Source organism: Syngnathus scovelli, chromosome 9 (assembly GCF_024217435.2).
Source record: "Syngnathus scovelli strain Florida chromosome 9, RoL_Ssco_1.2, whole genome shotgun sequence".
NCBI lineage: Eukaryota > Metazoa > Chordata > Actinopteri > Syngnathiformes > Syngnathidae > Syngnathus > Syngnathus scovelli.
In genome coordinates, this window is record NC_090855.1 from 4,069,812 (window position 1) to 4,082,281 (window position 12,470).

At 38.6% G+C, this 12,470-nt stretch overlaps 2 protein-coding genes across 5 annotated transcripts; both read right to left on the reverse strand.

Moving 5' to 3' along the window:
* Nucleotides 1–821: 821 nt before the first annotated feature.
* hoxa11b (homeobox A11b) lies at nucleotides 822–8,020 on the reverse strand. 2 transcript variants are annotated; one of them, XM_049730126.2, is made up of 4 exons: nucleotides 7,924–7,986; nucleotides 7,549–7,594; nucleotides 2,572–3,356; nucleotides 822–1,311 (listed from the first exon to the last, which is right to left on the reverse strand). In XM_049730126.2, the coding sequence occupies exons 3-4, from the start codon at nucleotides 3,134–3,136 to the stop codon at nucleotides 1,079–1,081; spliced, it is 798 nt and encodes a 265-aa protein (XP_049586083.1). In that variant the 5' UTR covers nucleotides 3,137–3,356; nucleotides 7,549–7,594; nucleotides 7,924–7,986; the 3' UTR covers nucleotides 822–1,078. The 2 variants fall into 2 exon arrangements, with proteins under 2 accessions (XP_049586083.1, XP_049586081.1); XM_049730124.1 differs by having other exon boundaries at nucleotides 2,572–7,594; nucleotides 7,924–8,020.
* A 214-nt stretch (nucleotides 8,021–8,234) lies between these two features.
* On the reverse strand, nucleotides 8,235–11,118 carry hoxa13b (homeobox A13b). Of its 3 annotated transcripts, none has more exons than XM_049730428.1 (2): nucleotides 10,355–11,118; nucleotides 8,235–9,267 (listed from the first exon to the last, which is right to left on the reverse strand). In XM_049730428.1, exons 1-2 carry the CDS (start codon nucleotides 11,100–11,102, stop codon nucleotides 9,023–9,025), a joined length of 993 nt encoding a protein of 330 aa, XP_049586385.1. In that variant the 5' UTR covers nucleotides 11,103–11,118; the 3' UTR covers nucleotides 8,235–9,022. The 3 variants fall into 3 exon arrangements, with proteins under 3 accessions (XP_049586385.1, XP_049586384.2, XP_049586386.1); XM_049730427.2 differs by having other exon boundaries at nucleotides 8,235–9,270; nucleotides 10,355–11,088; XM_049730429.2 differs by lacking the exon at nucleotides 8,235–9,267 and adding an exon at nucleotides 9,707–10,118.
* Between the last annotated feature and the right edge of the window lie 1,352 nt (nucleotides 11,119–12,470).

Consider the following 12,470-nt stretch of genomic DNA (forward strand, 5'->3'; position numbering starts at 1 on the left):
CCGATGCTGCACCAAGGAGAGCCGCAGCCTTCAATGGTGCAGCACCTCTTGTTTTGCTAGCCTCCTTATAGTCGCAGTTAATAACCTTGGTTCTCAGACGCTTTATTGCACTCCACTCCAAATGCTCCAGACGAGTCCGCCTTTTTATGGCCAAGTTACTGGAGCAACTGGGAGGATGTGCAGCAATCAAAGCGGAATTCCTGGGAGTCTCACAGGATGTACGGTATAAGGAAGCCATATTATCTAATGGCAGGTCATTCAAGCTCTTTTTAGAAGCTTGGTTCAGGAGGGAAAGACGAATTTTGGGGTAAACAAATGTCTATATTTACTATTTCTACTAACCGCTGCTGGTGAAATAAACCCTTAGATGCATAGTGGTAAATTGGATAAATTAGAGCATAGGAAATTTTAAATGTTTAGATGGAAACTTTCAAAATGACAGAAAAAGACTTTCTATTTATCAAAAGGTGGGGGATTTTTTTTTTTTTTCCGTCTCCTAACAGGCATGTAGGGTTAGAAATGAGCCGGCAGGAAACGAGCCGGCTCTTTGTAATGGATATCAAATTAAAAGCTGCAGCAGATCCTGTTACTGAGGCTCTGGAGAAGACAGGTTTTGCGTACGAACAATACGTGCCACAATATAAAACAAAAATAAAGGGTTTAGTTTCATTACCGGGATTTTGAGGGGGATTTTTTTTTATATTACCGGTTTACAATTCGGATCATGGAAGCGCTGAAGGACATGTTAAATATGATTGAATATGTCACAGCACACTAAAACACATAAACAGCACCCAAAAAAATCACCTCCAGCCATTGCACAATATGCAATATATATATTTGCACAATATAATATTAAAAGTACGAATAAAACGATTCCAGTCTGTTCGTGCGAGCGTGTAAATGTGAGCATACAAATTGGGGGATGAACATAAGAGCATTTTTGTCACAACAACAAAACAAATAATAATTATAATAATTATAATAATAGAGAAAGGGACGTTTAATAACACATCATTTGGACTTTTGAAGAGTTCCCAATGGCGTGCAGGTGTTTGACATATATATAGTCCATGTTTTATAGCAGGGGGTTGCTGGTGTAGTACTGTAAACGGTCCCTGTTGAGTTTCTTCTCCTTCATCCTCCTGTTCTGAAACCAGATTTTCACCTGTCGGTCAGTCAAGTTGAGCATCCGGGAAAGCTGCAGCCGCTTCTCCTTGTTGATGTAAACGCTGAAGAAAAACTCCCTCTCCAGCTCTCTGATTTGATACTTGGAGTATGGACATCTCTTCTTGCGCGTCTTCTGGACACCTAATCGTAATCATAAAGATCATATTAATTTGATATTTATAAGTGGGTCAAGATGGGAGGATTACGCACAATGAGCTAAGGGTTCAAGTGCTTCCATCCTCTCAAGGCCTTTGCGCTTAAACACTGATATGAGGTATTAAAAATCATTTTTAAACAATCATGTAAGTCAAGAGGACTTTTGGAGGCTGCAGTATCAAGTGCAGTTTTTATAGTCCGCTTCGGATTTCACTGAGCTGCACGTAAAGTGTTGCATACGGGCTCCGTTGGTTAGGCCAGCTGCATATTAAATGCCTGGAAACTCAGTAAATGTGTACATATATTGCTCATTAAATTATAAACAGCTCTTAAAGGCAGAGCCTTGAAAGTTGGATTAAACGCTTCGCTGGCTTTTCATATTGTTGATACGGAGAGCGGAAGGGGTCAAGTTTAAAACTGAATTCGTTGTTTAAGTAGCTAATTAAAAGCTACGTGAGATTCAGAAGGATAATTTAGAGGAAAGGTGAGAGTAATGGGAAGTAAAAGTAAAGATCGGAGTTTGTTTGCCTGTAAAATAGAGATTTAAATGGGTTATTTGTGCGTAAAATACTGAAAACTATATCACGGTGGTCGCTAGTTTCTATATTGCTGATATTACGAAGCGCTTACAGTTTAAGTTCATTAAAATAAAAAAATACCCAAATTGAGCATTGCGCTCATGTTTTCAACACGGAAAAAAAACGCTCACAGTAAAGGTTATGTTTAAAGTAGAATTTATGCGTATTTTTCGAATTGTTGATAAGTATATTTGATTAACTGTGAATAAAAATTGGAAACGTATTCCATGGATATTTGCAGTTAAAATGAACATTTCAGTTATTGTTCAAAGTGCGAAAAGAATCAAAAATGCTTTTGAAATAGTTGATCATGAAAAACCACAAAAAGGTTGCTAAAGTGTGGATTATTGACTGAATCAATGTTTGTTGTTGAATATTAAAACGTCAGATTGTTAAAAGTGTACAATGCAGCAAACAGTTAATAATAAAAAGAAGTCAAATGCGAAATCTGTGCAGGATCCAAAAAAGGAAATAGCCTATCTTGACTTTAAACCCCTCACGGCCAATTTCAAGCCCAAGCACGTGATCTTGTCGTTTATAATATACTTTTTTGTCAGGCTAAATCTCGTGGCCCTCCATAAACCTTCAGAACCATAAACCTTAAAAAGAGCTTATAAAGCGTCTTTTATAAGAGCGAGCAGAGAGTGACACCATGGTCCATACTCACCGCCTCCTTTTCCGCTCCTGTCCTCGCCGAGGCCGGGAGACGACTTGGGGCTGCAGCTTTCCGCTGTGTCCGAGCCTGGAGCTTGAGGAGCCGGCGCAGGACTCGACTTGACCGCGCCTAGCCTGTCCTGCCCCGGTGTGGCTCCATGCTCCTGGCCGCCGTAAGTCGAGTCGAAGAACTGATCGAAAGCCTGCGGCAGGACTCCGTTCCTTGCCGCGGCGCCGCCGTGGAAGCCTCCAGGCGCAACGGTGGAACCCGAGGACGAAACGCCTTTCCCCGGCAGGTCTCCGCCGCGGGGGGTCGGACTGGTCCAACTGTCGTCCGCGTAGCAGTGCGCAAGACTCCCCCTGCCGTGGTGCCATTTGGCCGCGCCGTCTACCGCATAGTCTCTGAACGCCACATCTCTCACGGACGGAACCTGAGGAAGAGCCGATGACTGGTAGGAGTAAGCCACCGGGCAGGAGGGTTGACCCTGGGCCAGATAGTGCGGCAGAGCCGTGAAGTCCGCTCCGGGGACGTAGTAAGTGCAGCTGGGTAGATACATATTGGAAGCATCCAAATCCATATTCGACCGTCCTCCTCAGCACGGGGTCATCCTGCTGACTGAGTGAGCTGCAGTGACTTTAGTGAGGCGCACTGAGCCCTGCACGTCGTGAGCTGACGTGCGTGAGTGAGATCCATGTCGATCCCGAGCCATGTGACCACTGGCACTACATGACACACGCCTCAATGGGCCCGCAGGAGCTTGTGAGTCAATGGCTCCCCGCTATAAAGTCAACCTTTGGCTGCAAAGCCAGGGGAAAAATACACGTGGAGGAGGGGGAAAATTGCATCTCTTCAACGCATGCTATTTTCAAAGTACTTTTCTCCAAGTCAAACCTTGTTTGAGGTTCTACCAAACAAGAAGAGGCTTTATAGTCCGTGCATGTCAGGTGAATGTGTCTCATCAAAGTTAATGACTTTTTCATTTTTACAATAATATTTTGAAAGTATCATTTTTAACGGTATTTGAAATAACAATGACCAATTGCTTTTTTTTTTCGTCCAGGTAACCGGCTTGTTCTTGTTTGTTAATTTTTTTTCTCCAAATTTTCCGAAAATATTACACAAATGCAATCAGGCTAACATTATGCTAACTGCTAAAACCGATTTTAACATTGTGTTAAGATTGTCCGTCAATGCAAATGCGCATGTGCAAATGTTATGTTTATGTAAATATGTATCCACGTGACACTGCAATGAATGCGACAACTGATCGTGACGTCACGATCAGTTGTCGCAAACATTGACATTTTCATTCACAAAATGTAACCTGCATAAGTTGAAATCGTTTGCAAGGCCGAGTTGGTGAATTATGTTCATAAGAAATAATTAGACAATAAAAAAAAAACATTAGAGAAAAATCATGTTGTGTCTGGAGGGCAAACATTCCTCTGTGCGAATTTGTATGGAGTTAACTAGGGCTGCATTAGTATGTAAATAGATACTTTTGAATATTAAGGGTAAATAAATGGTTGTAAATTGACCCTTATTAGTTTGTTATCACGTCGTTAACATTTACATTGATGTGCTATTTGCCAAATAATGAGCTCAGGGAAAATAACTAAGACGTGGCAGTACCCTTTTCTGCCACACAGTGAGTCTCCACCACAATTTATGGTTTGGAAACCTCCTGCATGCCATCAGTTATAAACAATTTATAGTGTCACAGAGGCTTTTGTGAGAGTGGTTCCCAAAGTTCTTTGATATCTGTGTCTTATTTAAAAGGTTTTTAGGCTAGAAACCAACGCTGAGGGATCATATTTTATTTGTTCCATGATACTATACCGCAAATAATATAAATGTTGGTTAAATTGTGTACAGTAATCTTGCAGATTTGCACAGAAATGTACAGGGATTATCCTGGCACTTTGCAATCAAATTATTTGTTATTACAAAGCATATAAAGGTCGGATATTTTTTTTACAAGTTCTAAAAATTGTCAAAAGGACAATTAAAAAACAGGTGCACTACTGACCCCCCCTTTAAAAAAAAAATCTCAAGTGGGTTTGTACTGTAATGCGAGACCCTATGCCAAAAATAAATCAAGGCAGAAATGTCAAAAAGGGCTGTGATGATGATAGAAATTAGTTTTCATTGCCCATTACAGTTTTAGTTGCCCTCAGAGTCATTTAAAACCATTTTGTACATCCATAATTCCCTCTGCAATATTGTTTTTCATTTTTAGCATCATATTGATGGATTGCTTGTTTTGAAATCAGTTGTCAGTTTGAATTCATAAAATAGTTGCAAACTATTGTACAAGTAATATAATCATGTATATTTTTAAAAAGGAGTTTGTCAACAAACTTTTATAGGATCACAAAGTTGCAATTTAAAAAAGTATTTTTGTATGCTTCTTCGTGAAATGCATCGAGAAAGTTGAAAAGTGTGCTATGCACGAAAATCATTTCCAGACTTTCTTCTTTCCAGACTACATAAAATGATGTAGTGGGCCGGATCTGGGCACCGGGCCTCGAGTTTGACACCTCGGGGATAGATGGAGAACAAAAATGAAGTGTTTGATGGAAACAAAAACGTTATTAAGTAGAGAGATGACGTTCCAAATCTGCTAACATCCCCTATAGTGGGTGTGCACACTTATGCAATATCACCACTGTTGTTTGACTTCCCATCCTGATTTTTCTCTTCCAATTAGGTTCCACAGTGGACAGAATTTTCAAAAGATGTATCTTCAAACAGGGGTGTGTCGACTTTTCATATCCAGGGAACCCCCAAAGGATGCACACACCTCAGTGATCACACATTTCAAAGTATATAAATACACATTATTTTCCCCCTTCCACATTGCCAAAGTCTCGATTCTGACCCGGCTTGAAAAACTGCAAACCTAAATGGCATGTGGTGTTTTTCCACACCGACAGTCCAACCCCACCCACACTCAAAGCATTTTCTGCCTCTGGCTTCACTGATGAAATAGTAAAGATGAGGTTACCATGGCAACGCGGGAAAAACAGAAGTATACATGTCGCGTTACAATTCCAAACTCTTAAATTTAATGTTAGTACGCTACAGTTTTAACTATTTCAAAGCTGTTTTGATGGATTTTAAAAAAATATATGGTATGCTTTGGATCAAGCCAAGTTGATTGTTGACTTTTAAGATGCTAAAAGATACTCGCTGCACTATTTTAAATATTTTTTTAATTTGACATTCATGCATGAATAGTATTAAGACTTTTCTTGTCTTTTTTAAAAATGTTTCAGTACAATGCTTTGAAGCTTTTAAGATTATAATCAATGATTTTTATTATTTTTACGATACAACTGCTGTGCTCATTAATTCCATTAAGTTTGCATGTAAATGCATCTCTATGACTATATTTGTCAGTAAGTGTAATTTATTTTCATAAGTGGCCACATGTGTCACATATATCACATGGCGAGCTCTGGCGTAGACATTTTTTAAATGTTCTGCACAGGCTGATTTACTGCTCACACACCAACTTTCTTTCTTTCCTTCATTGAAAATGAAAACACATTTTGGTCATTCTTCTATGATTCTCATTCATCTGTAAAAAAGTCAACGCTTCCAGAGTGGCAAGCTGGTGGCGTGTTTGGCCCACCGAAAGAGGTTTTCAAATAAATATTTTGGGTTAACCAGACACTCATAATGTGTGTTATTGCATTAATCCCAGAGAGGCGCTTTCACTGGGAGGGAAGTCATAATAAAAACATGTCTGCCGTGAAGTAAAAGCCACACTTCCCTCCAAGCCTGCACTTAAGATGATGACCAAAAGCAACAAGTAAACAATTATACTTGCTGTGCTGACTTTTGAGTTATGTAACAGATTTGTTTTTGCAGATGGAAAGAAGCCCATGACAATTGAAAAAATTAATTATTTGAGGATTGATGATTTGGTTAGGTTCAATTTGATGTCCTTTCACCAAATGGAGGATTTGAAAATAAGATAGCTGAAATTATAAAATTATTATAAATGATATAAAATTCGATTAAATAATTAATTATAATTAATTATAATAAATTATAGCTCAAATTTGCCTATGTTGAATTGGAGTTATTCATGAAGAAAATTATATCAAATATATTCTTAATTTTTTTCAAGTGTGTGATAACATTTGGATTCGAATGCTATCTTGTTAGAGAATATTTTTATGGTGGATATGAGGTTTGTGGCTTTTATTACGTTTATTAAAAAAATCAGCCTCTTTTTTTTAATATGAGTGCAAGATCATCTTAAGGTTAAGATTGTTTTTGCACACAGTAGTTGTGAAAAGCAGAGATTTATTGTTGTCGAAAGGTTAAGTTGCCAAGTTTGCTAAATCACAAGTTAAGGAAGCATTTGTACATGAGCATATGATGAAAAGGTTTTTTTTTGTTCTGTTGAATTCAGTACAAATAATTATGGAAATTTCATACAAAGTGTAGTCCAAACTGCAACTCAAAAAAAACAGATGTGGATCTCGACTTTGTTTTAATAGTCTTGCAAAACTTAAAATGTGCAAAAGTTCCTTGCTGATTTCAAACCATTTATCAAAAGAAGATGTGCCATCCATGGATAATGCAGTTTGGAAAATGGATGTATAGGTAACATACACCTCATGCTTTTTTTTTACAGACAATTTAGCATCTTTACCGTTAGGGGGCGCAATGACACCAAATTAGAGACAGAATGAGTTCTGCAAGCTTCATGGAACCAAATCAAAACAAAGCCTTAGCCATTGTGAAAGCAAAATGTCATGGAAGTCATAGGTAATGAGAAAATTCATTCAATCAATACAAGATAGTTCATATATTTGATTTATAGAATTATGTGTTTTTTTATCCGTGAATAATTGGATTGCAATGTCAAGGTCCATCTTGAGCTTTTGTTTGTTTCATAGAATACGTTTTCAGTCAGTTAAATGTCATTCTTTAAGATTTAAATACATTCAATAATAAGAAAAAAAAACTTACCTTGTTCGAAGCCGTCGTATGCTGGGCCCATTAAGGAAAATGAACACTAATAAAAACAAATGATAATGAACCTTCAAAATATATTAAATCGCAACATTACATTTACACCAGAATTTCAATATTTTTGACTCGATTATCATCTTAATTTTTATTTGCTATTATTATTGAGAATCTTTACTTAAGGTTTGCCTTTACTTTTTATGATATATGACGTTTAACAACAAATGCAGAAGTCTACCCATAATAGCAGACGCTGTAACGACAGACTTTGTCCACTAGATGGATACAAACTCTACATAGCCTCAACAGCTAAAAGTCAATTAATGACAATAATCTTTTGTTTTCTTTTGTTGAGATAAAATATGTAGGTCTTACCTTAAAACTTTTTTCGACTTTTTTCGGCGGCAACTTCCGCCTTCGTCAGACTTTCTGACTTCGTCACACTTCCGCTATCGTCACACTTCCGGCTACGTCATACTTCATGACGGAACCGGAAGTCGCCGCCGAAAATGTCTATAATAGTTTTAAGGTAAAATCTACATATTTTGTCTGAACAAAAGAAAATAAAAGGTTATTAGTACTGAAAACATAATGAACACAATCCAACAATTAATGACAAGTTGAACGACTCTAACGTCAGTGAGCAATATCCCAATATTAATTTAAAAGAGGACGAGAATCACACATTCGCTTTTAAAGCAACTTTATTGACATTTTCATTTGGCTGTGTCCCCAAAATATTTACAAATTTAAATACGTCCACACGATATTATTCTTTCTGGATATTTTTTCATTTAAAATCACAATTGACAGACAAGAGAAATGCACAGTGACAACCACGTCAGACACGTTATATGTCAAACGACTGAAAAAGTCCAATTTTTATTTCATGGTATAAATCTGAAAAAATAAAAGGGATGATATCTATGAGGTATTAAAACGAGGTGACAATAGGTGCGACATGAAGGACTTTAATCACCCCGTTCGGTAATTGTAAACATCAAATGCAACCACTTTATTAGGAACTGTAATAGTTGTATTTGATTGGTGCGTCATTTCTTCATTTCGGCTGGAAAAAGTTGATTTACATGGAGCATTTTTGTGATCAACCCAAAAAGACATGTCGCTGCTTCATAATTTAACATAATTTTGCAAAACTCCACATGCTTTTTGTGTTTGTAATTGGAGGGTTTTTTTTTGTGAAAATTAATGAAGACGAATATGCGTGGGAAGCAGTAATGAGAGCGGAAAAGAATCGCACACACTTGTCGCGAACAGTTCCGACTTTCTGTCAACGCGCTGCGTGGACTGCTTCCAATTAAAACGCGAGGAAAGGAGCAAGAAAGGTGAAAGGAGGCACTCTGGCGACAAAAGTGAAGGTAATAAATTATAGGAGAGTTTATTTGTGATCAAGGCACGTTTGTGTCCATTCCTGTCCCCCCCTCCCCTCCCCAGAATCAAAATCAACGAGAACCTAGCAGGAGCTCTTGAATTTATTGACGATTTTCTTCTCTTTTACGCGCCGGTTTTGAAACCAGATGGTCACTTGTCTTTCTGTCAGGTTGGTGTGCGCAGATATTCTCCTGCGCTTGTCCTTGGTGATGAATTTATTGGTGGCGTATTCCCTTTCCAGTTCTTTAAGCTGCACCTTGGTGTATGGGACGCGCTTCTTCCTGCCACGGCGCACTTGGCTGTCCCCGCTACCACCACATGTGTTGTCTGCTGCATGTTTGGAGGAGATGCAACGTGTCACTTTCAACTCTTTACGCACACTCAATGTAGGAAAATGGAATAAAAACACATGTGGTGCTTTCAATATTCGTCTGCATTCATAACGCTTTGAATCAGATGAATCGTGTGCGAGTGAATAGAAAAACTCATTTATCTGATCTTAACTGTTGTTGTGTGAATAAATAAATAGAATAATAGTGAGTAAAAAAGAGCAAAACGGCTATAAAAAATAATGTGCTACAGTAACATGCTGAAAAAAATGTAATAAATATTTGCTTGTTTACAGCATTCATTCAAATATGTCATATTATTGCAGGGGAAATATGTGATATTTGATGCATGTTTTTAATATACATATATTATTATAAATTGTCCATATATATATATATATATATATATATATATATATATATTCTGAACCTTTTCCTATATATTTCAAAGTTAAAAATGACAGATACCATTCTGCGGGAAGGAAATTGTGATATTTCAGCATTTGAAATCATAGGAACAAATATCTCAATAATAGAATATTTTATTATATTGTTATACTGACGGGTGACTTTTTATATATGTAAAACACGACATTTACTTAAATGCATTTCATGTGGAGGTGCATGGGTGCTATCCTCTTAAACTCAATTGGGGGAAAATAACACTATTTGTTTACGTGTTATGTCCATTACACATTGGAAAATATATTTTATTTGGACAGGGTAAATTGTCTAAAGACACCGGACTGGAAAATTTAAGACAAAAGCTCTCATTTATCAATTTCTGCGCATCAACATGGAAAACTGTATTGTGTACGTAATCCTCACGTTAGCCTGGTGGTCCTCTAGCTGAAAAGAAGAGAAAAAAACCCTTCCACTGTATTTTGTATTTTTCAATTACTTTCCAAGCGTAACACACATTACAAACAAGAAAATCAGAAAAAATGAATATGCATGCAGGCCCTTGTATTCTTGTACTTAATGCAAGAGACATGACAAAAATATGCATATTTCTTACCATAACATTCAATATTATTATGAAAACATTGAAGTGTTACCAAAACTGTAAATATGAAAGAATTCACCTTGCAAGGATGACTTCCAGAGAGAATTAGCCTGGGGCTGCTCTTTGGCGCAGTACACTTGTCCACTCCAGCCGTTTGTGGTGATGGACCACGGTTGGTAGGGATCCATGGGCAGGAGGGGGTCATGCCTGGGCTCGGGGGGCGCACTCAGTGTAGGGACCACTGGCACGTCCAAGTAGCTCGCCTGGTAGGGAGTCGGGGAGTAACCCTGGTAGAAGGCGAACTCCTTGGCCCGGCTGGAGAACTCCTCGACGGGCACCGATGAGTCCACGTACTTGTCCCCGTACGAGGAGGGCTGCGCGCAGGCCTTGGAGCTGCCGTGGGACACCGGCCTGCACGGATAGTAGCCTCCGCCACCAAAGTATCCGTACGGAAGAGAGGCGTTAGGTGAGCTCTGCGTGGCCGAACAAGGGCTGCACTGCTTGGCCGTTTCCCCAACACCAGACGCGGGCACGTCGCCGTTGGCGTAGGCGGCGCTGCTCGGAGCCAGCGAGGCGGGATGCGCCAGCAGATTCCTGCACTGGTTGGGCGCAAAGTTCCCCCCGGGGAACGGCGCGTCCTGCATGTTCTTTGCGCGCTCGTCCGCGCTGCTGTCGTAGACGAACATGAGCGGTTCGGCCCAGTGCGAGTGCAGCAGCAATGACGCGGTCATAGCATGTCCCGACACGTGCACGCATGCGGCTCTTTTTCCTCGAACCCCCCTCGAACGAATGCACCCAGACAAGGGACTCTTTGGCAGGGGAACCATACCCTACACGGAACCATCGCGAGGTTATTGGCCCGGGACAGACACGTGATATGCAAAGGAGATGAGCAAGGTCTGCACAGGAGATAATAAGGCACATCAGGCCACACAAACAACACACCCTTCGTGTTTTTTTGGCTTTTAAAATGCGATTAAAGGTCTGCTATGTTATACTAAACAAAATCAAAACTACTTTCTGCATAGTGATGCACAATTGCGCATGCTAAAGCTTCAAAGCATTCTTTAAACACTTAATGAGTCCAAGGTGCAGCGTCTTGCCCCTGTTAAAAAAATCCCCAAGCAGCTTTTACGCAGACGTCTATCTAATAATTAAATATTAATCATCGTCTTCTCATATGAATAAAATATGTCAAGGCCCATTCAATAGAAATAATAATGATAATAAAATGAGATGATTGCGGCATTTGCTTGCAGTAGTCCAAAGACGGGCATGGAGGACGCGGCTGGAGTCCAAGGTCAAGTTGAAAAACAAAAGAACCGCAAACACAATGGAAGCGCATACATAGCAAAGGGAAGCTTTACACACAAACACAAAACCACCTGTCAATCAACAATTGCTTCCCCTAAAAAAAGTCAAATAAAAAGAAACGGAATTAGAATTAGCTTTGTAAAGCTCAATATAATATTCAAAAAAGTGTCAGTGTAATATTTCATAGTAGAATTTCACTATGTATTAAATTTTACATTAATTGCAACTTTTAGTGTTTTAGGAAGTGATATTTTTTGTACTAAATCTGAGGCCTTTTCATATATTTTTAATAGAATTTTCCCACCTTTTGGAGGCTGTAAATTTTTATGGCCAGAGTTCATGGCGTATATGTGTACTTTTTTTTGCGGAGGGGATAGGCTATTTAATTTCTCTTAAAGGGTTAACTTATGAAAAAAAACGTTTTATGCGCACGCACATGCACACGCACGCACGCGCACAAACTATCCATTGTGATTTTCAAGTGTTTGCATTTTTAAAAGAATATATAGAAAATGAAAGAACACACTTTACGTTCTTGATACATAAATTGCTGACTCCCTTTAATCCAAATAAATAACAATATTCATCCACTGATCATTTAATGATTCTCAAATATAGGGAACAAATATCAATAAAAAAAACTTTATTTCTAGAAATCGTTCCAAGGAAGTCACAATGTCCCACCAGTGCTAAGCTATTTTTAAATCAGAATTCTGCTGACTAAATATTCAGTACCATTTAAGTTGTAAATGTCAAAGGTGATAGTTATATATAAAAAAAAAAAAGATGGCCTAGAGTTATTTACACAGAACATCACTTAAGTAACTTAAGTGATTTAAAGTTATTGTGGAGTCTTTTGTTCACTTAGACCTATTCATCGC

What these genes read in the sequence shown, in the direction of transcription:
- hoxa13b (XM_049730428.1), bottom strand. Translation starts at nt 11,102, where the DNA reads ATGGTTCCCCTGCCAAAGAGTCCCTTGTCTGGGTGCATTCGTTCGAGG. An exon ending in CTGGAAGTCATCCTTGCAAG is followed by an intron (nt 9,268 to 10,354) that starts GTGAATTCTTTC and finishes AACATGCAGCAG; the next exon opens with ACAACACATGTGGTGGTAGC.
- hoxa11b (XM_049730124.1), bottom strand. Translation starts at nt 3,136, where the DNA reads ATGGATTTGGATGCTTCCAATATGTATCTACCCAGCTGCACTTACTAC. An exon ending in CAGGAGCGGAAAAGGAGGCG is followed by an intron (nt 1,312 to 2,571) that starts GTGAGTATGGAC and finishes GATTACGATTAG; the next exon opens with GTGTCCAGAAGACGCGCAAG.